Source organism: Tasmannia lanceolata, unplaced genomic scaffold (genome assembly GCF_043159265.1).
Source record: "Tasmannia lanceolata isolate RefF3 unplaced genomic scaffold, GAP_Taslan_0.1 ptg000008l, whole genome shotgun sequence".
Classification (NCBI taxonomy): Eukaryota; Viridiplantae; Streptophyta; class Magnoliopsida; order Canellales; family Winteraceae; genus Tasmannia; species Tasmannia lanceolata.
The window spans coordinates 12,947,659-12,958,983 of NW_027518685.1; the positions used below are offsets into that span (position 1 = coordinate 12,947,659).

Here is an 11,325-nt window from a genome sequence, read left to right on the forward strand (position 1 = left end):
AGTTTTAATAGGTTAACTAAATATAATGTTTTATATCCATATAACAAAACTGACTATCATGATGGATAAAACTCAAAACATATGATACTAAAAAAGTAGCGGCATTAGAACTCAGAAAAATCAAAAGCAGATTAAAGATATCTAGAGGTGTCGCGGTGAATCCTGAAGTATTGGAATCCAACGCATGTCCAAGACAGGTTCATCACCCATTCAAAAGAATCAGTGTAACATGGCTTACAACTGATCTGATTTCACAGTTCTAAAAAAGAAGCATAACAATGGGGGATGCATGTTCAAGCAATCATAATGTGCCATAGTGAGATGACCTTAAAAGGAAGCTCAACCAGCAGAACATACAAAATGATCAGAGTTACAAAATGGTTCGAGACATTATGCATTCAAAACAAACATAAGACTGTTGTTGTAACACCTCTCTCTTTTTAAATTCAACTGAATTAATTCAAGATGATAAAATAAGCAGACACTTCCCTGATATCATCGCCGTTGTCTGCGCCTGCATTTAGCTATCCGGCCCTGTTATAGTGTCATTGCAAATCCTATCAGGCACCGAAACCAATGTCAAATGATTTGAACTTACTACTTTGGAATTCAAAATTAAAACATATCAGGTAATATATGGTTTTGGCAGAACAAGTAACAGATGCCACATGGCTTCTGTGCATGCTTTTCGCTTGACGCGTCAAAGCACGTAGAAGTCACATGCGCCCACAACAACACAAGAATATTTGCATTTGCATGAATGTAGCAGGCAAGCAAACCATACGCTTGTGTTTTATGCCAATTGTATGAAGTACATTTATCTGAAAATCAGAAGAACCGGCTTTTCATTAATAAAGAAATCAGACAATGAGATCAAAATGCTTCTCTAAACAGCTCCTAAAAAACAAAGTATTATTGGCCACAAATATCAATAATACTCTGTTGACATTGTTAGAATAAGCCTATATGCCTATGGGCATTTTAGTCATTGTACTTCTCTTTATTATATTATAAATAAATGAGTGAGGGGGAGAAGCCCTAACTCACTTTTTCTCTTTTCTCACTTTTCTCTCTCAACATGGTATCAGAGCCTTAGGATTCTTGATCCAAAACCTAACCCTAGCCGCCATCTTCTCCGTCAACCTCTAACCCTAATCAATCTCTCTCTCTCTCTCTCTCTCTCAGCCCTACCCTCGTTCCTCTCTCTCTCTCTCTGTTTCCCTTCCCCTACTGTCCTACTCGAAGCCTACTTGGATTTGCCCTCCCACCCGCCCACTTCCACTGTCTCCTACAGCCCATACGACCCCACCCATTTATCTCTCTCGCCTCTTCAGCCGGGATAAAATAAATAAATAAATAAATTCCCACAATCTGGATTTGCACCCCCACCCCCACACAAACTTTTCAATCTGGAAAGGTTTTTCTTGGAAACCTGATTTGCACTTGCACCCCCCCAAAATTTTCCTGGAATTTATTCCCGGGTGCTGATTTTTTTTTTCCTGGCATCCCCTGTCCCCTGTTTTGGACCAATTCCAGGTCAGCCTCCCCATAATTCCAACCGACGCTCGCTCCCACCGAGCCAAACCTATTTCATTCTTTAGAAGCCTTCTTCTTCTCATCTCTGTGCTGAACACTTTGGCTTCTCTAGTTTCTTGTCCTTTCCTTAGGATTAAACATATTTGATCTTCTGAGTTAATAGTAGACATTATAGCAGCCGTCCTCTAACCCGATATTGTCATATGATCAACTCTCGGGATTAGTTGGTTATGTCTTCGTTTCTCATCTTTTTTTGTTGTGGGTCGTGGTTTCTCTGTTTGTCTACATTTCCTGTCAGTATGGATCCTCCCGGCATTGTTGATCCTTCTCTTGGCATGACCACTGAGGTCAGTGCTTCATCCACACCCTCGGCTTCTTCTTCTTCGTCTTCTCAATTGGTACCTGTGGAAAATTCCTATCCACAGTTGAATATTGCCAAGTTTGATGGAACCAATTATTTACCCTGGAAGGTTGCGGTTGAGACATATCTTCTTGGCCGGGGTAAAGTACGCTTTCTTCGCGAGGATCCTCCCTCGCTAAAGGATCCTCTATACACACGTTGGGAACAGGAAGATGCGCTGATTCGGAGTTTCCTATGGCAGAGTATGACTCCGGACATTTATTCTACTATGATTCTTCTTCCGACTGCGAAGGAGGTCTGGGATCACACGGCCGTGACGTATTCTGGGGCTGAGAACCTGACTCACATCTGCTCTACTTACTCTGAATGGATGCGGCTCCGTCGTGGCGACATGTCACTTGAGGCCCATTATGGGAAGTTCACTTCATTATGCCAGCAGCTTGATGTCTTCATGCCCCCACCTCTGATGTTCATGTTCTCCGGCGTCAACGGGAACAGATTCGTGTCGTACACTATCTTGAGAGCCTTGGCCCAGAGTTTACACAACTGCGCCATCAGATTCTTGGTTCTGGAGATATTCCTTCGTTGCGCAAGGTCTATTTCCGCGCCCAGCAGTGTGTTGGCGCGACCCCCTCCCGTCCTACTTCTAATAGTTCGGCTCTTGACGCATATGATGGAGGTGGTGGTTCTTTTTCCCGGGCTCGTGGACGCGGTGGCCGTGGTGGTGGCCGTGTTGGCAGTGGGCGTGGTGGTCCTTATTGCACCCACTGCCAGCGTGATGGCCATGTCATTGAGACTTGTTATACACTGCATCTAGAGCTTCGCCCGTCCCGATCAGCCCACCTCAGTGCCTTTGGTTCATTTGACACAGTAGCCTCTGCTCCGGCCTCTACTCCTGCTGATGACTCATTCTCCCTCACCAGGGCAGACTATGAGGAGCTCCAGCGTCTTCGTCAGAGTGCCTCCCAGGCTACTGCAGGCTTTGCCCAGCCAGGTAGTTCACACACTACGTTACTCTCTAGCTCTGGGTCCTGGATTATTGACTCAGGAGCCTCAAACCATATGACTGGTAACTCATCACAGCTCTCTTCTTTTCGCTCCTTTCCATCTGATTTTCAGTCCATTACGTTAGCTGATGGTTCCACTACACCTATTACTGGTATTGGTACCACCTGTCCTTCACCTAATCTCCCTCTATCTGCAGTTTTGTGTGTATCTAAGTCTCCTTTTAGTTTATTATCTGTTAGCCAAATTACGAAAAATTTGTCGTGCTCTATCTCATTTTATCCTTCTTACTGTCTTTTTCAGGATTTTTCGACTGGGAGGACGATTAGATCGGGTCGTGAGGTGGATGGCCTGTACCGTCTTGATTGCAGCCCTTCTTCGTCAGCCTTATACAGTTCCGTGGATGCCTTTCAGTGGCACTGTCGACTGGGTCACCCCTCCCTTCAGCGTCTCCGGCAGACATCTTTAGTTCCTAGTTCTATTTCTCATTTTCATTGTCAGTCTTGTGAACTCGAAAAGCATCATTGAGTGTCTTTCCCTTCCCGAGTCGTTACTAGGGTTGATAGTTTATTTCAATTAGTTCATTGCGATATATGGGGACCTTCTCTGGTCGCGTCAAATAATGGATTCCAGTACTTTGTGGTTTTTATTGATGATTACTCACGCATGACTTGGTTGTATCTTCTGAAAGACTGCTCTCAGGTCTTCTCTGCTTTTAAAAATTTTCATGATGAAATAAAAAATCAATTTAGTACTAATCTTAAATGCCTGCGTACTGATAATGCTCGTGAGTTTTTCTCTACTACTGATGGCTTTCAGGACTATCTCTCTTCTCATGGCATCCTTCATCAATCATCCTGTGCATACATGTCGCAGCAGAATGGCATCGCTGAAAGGAAACTGCGATATCTACTTGAGGTGGCTCGCACACTCCTCTTTGAGATGCAGGTTTCTAAATCTTTTTGGTCTGACGCCATTCTCACTGCTTGTTTCCTATCCAACCGTCTTCCGTCTTCGGTGCTTCCTGGTGATTCTCCATTTCACATAGTTTATCCACATCAGGACCCATTCTCCCTTACGCCGTGAGTCTTTGGCTGCGTATGTTTTATTCATCATTTGGGTCCTGGCCGTGATAAACTAGATCCTCCTTCAAAACGGTGTGTTTTTCTGCGTTACTCTCGCACCCAGAAAGGATACTGTTGCTACAGTCCACGTCTGCGCCGATGGTATGTATCAGCTGACGTCACATTTTTCGAATCAGAACCATTCTTTGGCTCTTCCTCTGGTTCTTCCAATGTCAGATCAGAACCTGAGGTGACTATTTCTCTTCCTGAGCTTTCTCCCATTCCTACTACTCCTATTGCACATCCTCCTGCTTGCCCTTCTGGACAGGTCGACTCGTGTGCTCACAGGGTAGCTCGTCCCCCTACTACAGTCCAATATAAACATCGTCCACATCAGGCACGTCCCTCACAAGCCGAGAAATCGTCCTCACAGGCAGAGATCTTCTTACCTCCTCCTCAGGTATCTGACTCTCCTATCGCTTCCCGTACTCGTTGCATTCTACTGCTCACCCGCTTTCTAATTTCGTTTCTTACGATCGTCTAACTCTCCCTTTCAAAAGCTTTGTCTTGTCTATGTCTTCTGCTGTGTTATCACAGTCTTTGGATGAGGCTCTCCTACACCCAGGCTGGCGGGCTGCGATGGACCTTGAAATGGGCGCTCTTCAGTCCAACAGCACATGGGATCTTGTCTCTCTACCTGCCGGCGCTCGACCAGTTGGCTGCCGATGGGTCTTCTCCATTAAGTATCTTCCTGATGGCACGATCGCTCGACTGAAGGCACGTCTGATGGCAAAGGGTTACACTCAGACATTCTGTGTAGACTACCATGAGACGTTTTCTCCAGTTGCGAAGATACCTTCTGTCCATGTTCCACTCTCTCTCGCCGTTAATAATGGTTGGCCTCTTCACCAGCTAGATGTGAAGAACGCCTTTCTGCATGGCGACCTACTTGAAGAAGTGTATATGGAGTAACCGTTAGGTTATGTTGCTTAGAGGGAGTTGTCCTCATCGGTCTGTCGACTCAGAAAAGCAATTTATGGGTTAAACCAGTCACCATGTGCTTGGTTTGATAGATTTAGTGAGGCAGTTATGAGGTTTGGTCTCAAACAGTGTGTTGTAGATCACTCAGTATTCAGCTATCAGTCCTCAGCAAGATGCATTATGTTGATTTTATACATCGATGACATTATTATTACAGGCAGTGACTCAGGGGGAATTCAAAAATTGAAAGACTTCTTACAAAAAGAATTTGCAACAAAGGACTTGGGATGTCTCAGATACTTTCTTGGGATAGAAGTTGCGTACTCCTCACGTGGTTTATCTTTATCTCAAAGGAAGTATGTTCTTGATTTGTTAGAAGAGACAGGAAATCTAGGTGTGAAACCAGTAGTTGCACCCATGGATCCAAATGTGAAATTGGTTCCAGAAGAGAGATTTGTTGAAAGATCCTGGTAGGTATAGAAGACTTGTGGGCAAGCTCATATACCTTACCGTTACTCGTCCTGATATATCCTACGCCATTGGGGTAGTTAGCCAGTACATGATCTCTCCTTGCACATCTCATTGGAACGCAATGGTTGAAATTCTCAAGTATCTGAAGGGTGCTCCAGGGAAAGGATTGCTATTCAAACGGCATGGTCATATACGGATTGAGGGGTTCTCAGATGCTGATTGGGCTGGATCTCCTGTGGATAGGAGATCGACTATAGGGTATTGTACCTTTGTTGTAGGTAACCTGGTTTCATGGAGAAGTAAGAAACATGTTGTCATTGCGAAATCGAGTGCAAAAGCAGAATATAGAGCCATGGCGCATACTACGACTGAGATTATTTGGTTGAGGTCACTCTTGACTGATATTGGTATTGGGTTTCCCTCTCCTTCACAGTTATATTGTGATAACAGGGCAGCCATCTATATTGTGACAAATCCTGTCTTCCATGAGAGAACTAAACATATCAAAGTCAACTGTCATTTCATTCGTCAGAGGATTCAGAAAGGGGAGATACGCATTGTATTCACTCGTTTTGTAGAACAGTTGGCAGATATGTTCACAAAACCATTGAATAACTCCAAGCTTAGTGATATATGTAACAAGCTAGGAATGTATAATTTATACGTTCCAGCTTGAGGGGGAGTGTTAGAATAAGCCTATATGCCTATGGGTATTTTAGTCATTGTACATCTCTTTATTATATTATAAATAAATGAGTGAGGGGGAGAAGCCCTAACTCACTTTTTCTCTTTTCTCAATTTTCTCTCTCAACAGACATCATCAGTCATTATCTTTTCTTCTTAATTTGGCATCAACTACGCCATCCAAATGTCAGGCATGGGTTACAAAATTGATTGATTCCTCAACCAAAAAGAAGAAGAAAAGATTGTCATCTAGTTTCACATTGGTTATTGGTTTGGGGTCATGACATTTCATGGATTTTTGCCTAATGAAACTCTCACACAGCAGGATTCACCAGTCTTGGAGGGTGAATGCCTTGACACAACTAAAGCGTACAGGAGGGTTCTCCGAGCCCCTCGCAAATTTGTCCACTGATTGGACGTGTGATGTAGGACCAAGTATGGGAACCGAGATGAAAACGGGGAATAGTCACGGATTTGGGCAAAGAATCAGATTCAGTTGTGTTAGGATTTACAATACCGTTGAATCTGGACTGGTTGAGGTTAATAAGGTCACTTCTAGCAATTTGGAAACATATATAAAAATCCAGGTTAATAATGTAGTTAATTACATTATTTTCAAAAAAGAAAGACATTTGATTATCCATTGATTGTCCATCACAAGGCCCCCCTACAGTGTACGCATTTGACAAATTAAATAAAATATTAAAAAATGCAGAGTCCTCTCGTTTCTGGATATACCTATGCGGATTTTTAGTCAGATGTTGACAACATGAAATCCTCATCAGGATTTGTCTTCACCTAAGCTAATGGAGCAGTTTCATGGAGAAGTTACAAGCAAGACACCACAGCGGACTCCACGACTGAAGCAGAATACATTGTTGCGAGTAATGTGGCGAAGGAGGTGGTATGGCTACGGAAGTTTATATATGAAGTTGGAGTCATACCCTATGTTGAGAGACCTATTACGTTGTATCCGACAAAGGCTTCTCAAATCTTCACAAGACTTTCAGTAAGATGGGCTTTTAGTTGTAAAGTTCTTAAAGAGTCCTCCCAACATAGGAGTCTTTAATTGTATGGTTCTTTGGAGAAACCCACTAAAGAATGGTTCCTTTGATTAAAAGGCTTTTGGGAGGAGTCTTGCTAGAATAGGACTCTTGGTTTTCATATAAGCATTTGGGAGGAGAGAAAGAGGGGAAAAGAGAAGCGGAAGAGGAAGAGAAGAAGAATAGAAGAAGGGAAAGAGAAGAGTAGAGGAGAAAGAGGGGAAGAAAGGAGAAAGAGGGAAGAAAGAAGAGGAGAAATAGGAGGAAATCTGTATTCTCAATTCATTGATTCATCAAAAGTCTAAAATCCCTATATATAGGCAATGGAAGTAAATTCCATGGAAAATAAAAGCCTAAAAAAACTAAAATATGAAAATAATAATCCTAGAAACTAAATGACATGGAAATAAAAATCTTAAGAACTAAATAACATGGAAATAAAATCCTAAAAGTTTTAATGGGCAAATATGCCTCTTCTTGGGCCTACGATCCGCATCAGTCCTTCAAGAAGAGGGACTCTTAGATTTGATCAGAGAACCCTCGGCAAGAATTCTTGTAAAAGAAGGGCTCTTAGATTTGATTACAGAACCCTTTGAAAAGAGTCCTACCAGTGGGACTCTTCAATTCAGAGAATCTACAACCTCTTAGATTTTATCAGAGAACCATTTTGACAAGAGTCCTACAAGAGGGGCTCTTTGATTGACAAAATCCACAACTTTATAAACTTTCGGAAAAGTCCTCTTTGGGTAACATAACTTTGACCATATAATATTTTAGAAGAGTCCTCCCAAAAGGATTCCGTTGTTCGCATAACTTCGATTTGAACCTTCTGGGATAGTCGTCTCAAACTAGGGACCCTTTGGTTCACATAACTTTGATCATTGAACCCTTTTAGAATCCTTTTGAAAGGCCTCTTTGGTTGATGCAACTTTAACTTTCAACCCTTTTGGAAGAGTCCTCCCATGCAGGAACTCTGTCGTTCATGACATTTGTAATTTTATAACCTTTGGGAAGAGACCTCTAAAAAACAAGGACTATTCAATTTGTACAAAATAGTCGAATTGTAAGAGTAGGCGTATTCTAGCCATTTGACTAGAAGTTGTATAAAAGCTAGTGTAAACAAAATTTCTAAAATTACTGAAGCATAGAACTGAGTTGAGACTTCATCCTATTCCCCTTCTCTATATGCTTTATCTTATAGGTGATCATCTTTAAAAGATTCTTTATCAAAGCATTGAGATCTTGAAGATCAAGATCTACGGGCTTTCCTCATGATCAAGGTACTTCAGCCGCTCCATTCTTCTTTTTCGTAGTTTCTCTTCTTAGTATCCCTTCCCTTTCTATTCCTTTCCATTCTTCATTTACATCAAAAACCCTAGTTTTCACTTCTCTTTTCTACTCTCCTCTTCAAATCCCTCATTTACTTCCATTTCCTTATTCCAAAGGCTCAAAACCCTAGGGCTTTTATGATATCCATGAACTCCCTTTCCTCTTCTCTAAAACCCCATTAATAAAAATTTTGGTCGTTTAACTTTGTTAAAGTATAAAAGATTAAATACTGCCCTTCCCCAACAACTTAAGCTTTTGGAGAAGTCGGTAAGTTTCTAAAAAACTTAAGCATTACTTTAAGTGAGGTACAAGATAGAGACTCATTTTTATTTTTATTTTGAACTGGTAATACAAGATACAGACTCATTAAGCTTCTTTTTTTTTTAAATACAAAACGGTCCCACCTACTATTCTTACTTAATTTGGTGAATTTTCCTCATGAACAAGTGCACGTTAGCACCTTTCTCTCCCAAACATTAAAAACCCATGAAAATTATCACCAAACCCTACGAACTTTTTTAAAACCTGAGTCAAGTTTTGGACTAAACCCCCTCCAATCCAAGCTGTGCACCCCTTTCATTAATTTTCCCACACTTCCCTCTTTGTTTGAATCCCAATTTTTCTAGGTTTCCTTCATCTTTTCTCCAACCTAAATTGTTGAACCACTTTTTTTAATGGCAATTTGTTGAACCACTTCTATTATATTTCTTGTTTCTCCTTTATTCTCTCTTCATCATGAATCCCTTTCAATTCATAGCTTCACCTGACTCTTCATCGTCATTTCTTATATTTTCCCAATTTGTTATCATCAAACTTTCATATGACAACTTCCTTCTCTGGAAGGCTCAGATTCTCCCAGTCCTTAGAGCCCATGGACTTCTTGACTCTTTGAGGGACTTAATTGTACTCCCAATGTATTCATAAAGATGAAAAAAAATCTAAAGGACAGCCTAAAGGAGTCAACACAAACAATTCTTCTGCTACTGACCTTCCAGCAAAGTGGGGAAGTAATCTTGCCTACGATGCTTAGTATGCCAAAGACCAATCTTGTATTGTATGCTGTCCAACGTTTCTTGGATTTTAAGTGAGAAATTCAGGTTTTAAAAATCTCTCCCGCAACCTGAGATTTCTAAAACCTGGAAGTATGGGAGGATCTGCTACTACTCTCTGCTGACGGAAAGAAGGGCGAGAAGTAAAAAACGAGTCAAAAATGACGGCTGGTCCGTTTCTTCTCTTGTCTCTTAGCTACAATTTTGAAGAAATCCCGAATTCTAAAATCCGCGTATCCAAACGGCCCCATTTTAGAATCCGAAATTTCTTCAAAATTGTAGCTAAGAGACGAGAGAAGAAACGGACCAGCCGTCGTTTTTTACTTGTCGCCCTTCTTCCCGTCAGCAAGAGAGTAGCAGATCCTCCCACAGTTCCAGGTTTTAGAAATATGAGGATGTAGGAAAGATTTTTAAAACCTGAATTTCTCGCTTAAAATCCAAGAAACGATGTCAGGACAGCATACAGCAGCTTGATCATGAACCCTCTTATACACTGTTTTCAAAGTAAAAACCTGGATTCTAAAATCCGCGTATCCAAACGGCCCCTTAGTGTCTACAGTCTACAAACTTCCATACCTCTCCAAGAGTCTTCTACATAGCTCTAGTGGTTTAGAATGTTCTTTATTCCTCCAAGGCTGTCTTGAGTGTCCTTTAGGTCTATAAAAGGGAATCAAGTGAGCCCACAGAAATTACTAGGAATGGGGAGATACTACCATCTCTAATAACTCTTGAAGCCTCATGGAAAGCACCTTTGCAAGTGATTTAAATGCTCTATTTATCAGACCACCAACTTTATTGGTCTAAAATCTTTAGTATAGCTATTCTACTCTATCATTCTTAGGTGCAAGAACCCATGTCCCCACAATGTTTATAGTTATTATTTGCTCAATTATTAAAATGAAAAATAACAAAAATTCCCTAATCAGTTCAACCAACCTATGCACTATTTTTTGGGAATAGACATATCCAGCAGAACAAACAAAATGAGCAAAACAGCTAATAAGAATAAAGCAAAGCATTTCTCTACCCAAAAAAAAACATATTTATCTTGGCACAAAAAGGAAAAAGAAAATTGGATAGGCTCTAAAGCAGGTAATGGTAGATGGTAATTCTACGAAGTAAAGTAAATAATTCTACACAGTTCATGTGTGCACTGAATGTGGAGCAATCTGAATCATAAGGCATGAAAAGAATAAAAAGAAGAGAAGGAAAATAACCTTCTGAAAGCCATCCCCAGTTTCCAACCTTTAAAGAGAGCATGGAAGTGAGCAACGCAGACGCAGTAACACTGTGCAAAGGCATCAGAGACTGAGCACAACCCAATTCCACAGGAAGCCTATAAACAACATTGGTACACTGGTTTAACCATATAAATCACGAAAAATGCGATCTGTATAAGGACATTTCAGAAATTACATGATAAAATTAGGGATTTTCACTAGTGTTGGATAAATTACAAATAGAATCAATCAGTGTTATATATAGAGTACTTACATGATAAGCATAGAAAGATGTTATGATAAACATTCATGAATAGAGACAATAATATATAATAAAACAGAGAAATAAACCCGAAAGATTTATACATACATACCTCGAGATGGAGGGAAGCTTATGTCGAGAGAAACGAGAGAAGAGAGGAGTTTCAGAAGATAAAGCAGTTGGTCTGGAGGAGGAGAATGACCTGAAAAGAGAAGCAGAGGAAGAGGAGATTAGAAGGGTCCTTCTAGCACAGGTAGCTGCCATTTTTAGAGAGAACTACTTCTTGTCTTTCGGCCCTATTTTAACAAAAGAGAAATGAA

At 41.0% G+C, this 11,325-nt stretch overlaps 1 protein-coding gene across 2 annotated transcripts; it reads right to left on the minus strand.

Moving 5' to 3' along the window:
* Window positions 1–292: 292 nt before the first annotated feature.
* LOC143883064 (protein NUCLEAR FUSION DEFECTIVE 6, mitochondrial) lies at window positions 293–11,325 on the minus strand. 2 transcript variants are annotated; one of them, XM_077386428.1, is made up of 3 exons: window positions 11,118–11,325; window positions 10,741–10,859; window positions 293–557 (listed from the first exon to the last, which is right to left on the minus strand). In XM_077386428.1, exons 1-3 carry the CDS (start codon window positions 11,267–11,269, stop codon window positions 538–540), a joined length of 291 nt encoding a protein of 96 aa, XP_077242543.1. In that variant the 5' UTR covers window positions 11,270–11,325; the 3' UTR covers window positions 293–537. The 2 variants fall into 2 exon arrangements, with proteins under 2 accessions (XP_077242543.1, XP_077242544.1); XM_077386429.1 differs by having other exon boundaries at window positions 293–534; window positions 11,118–11,324.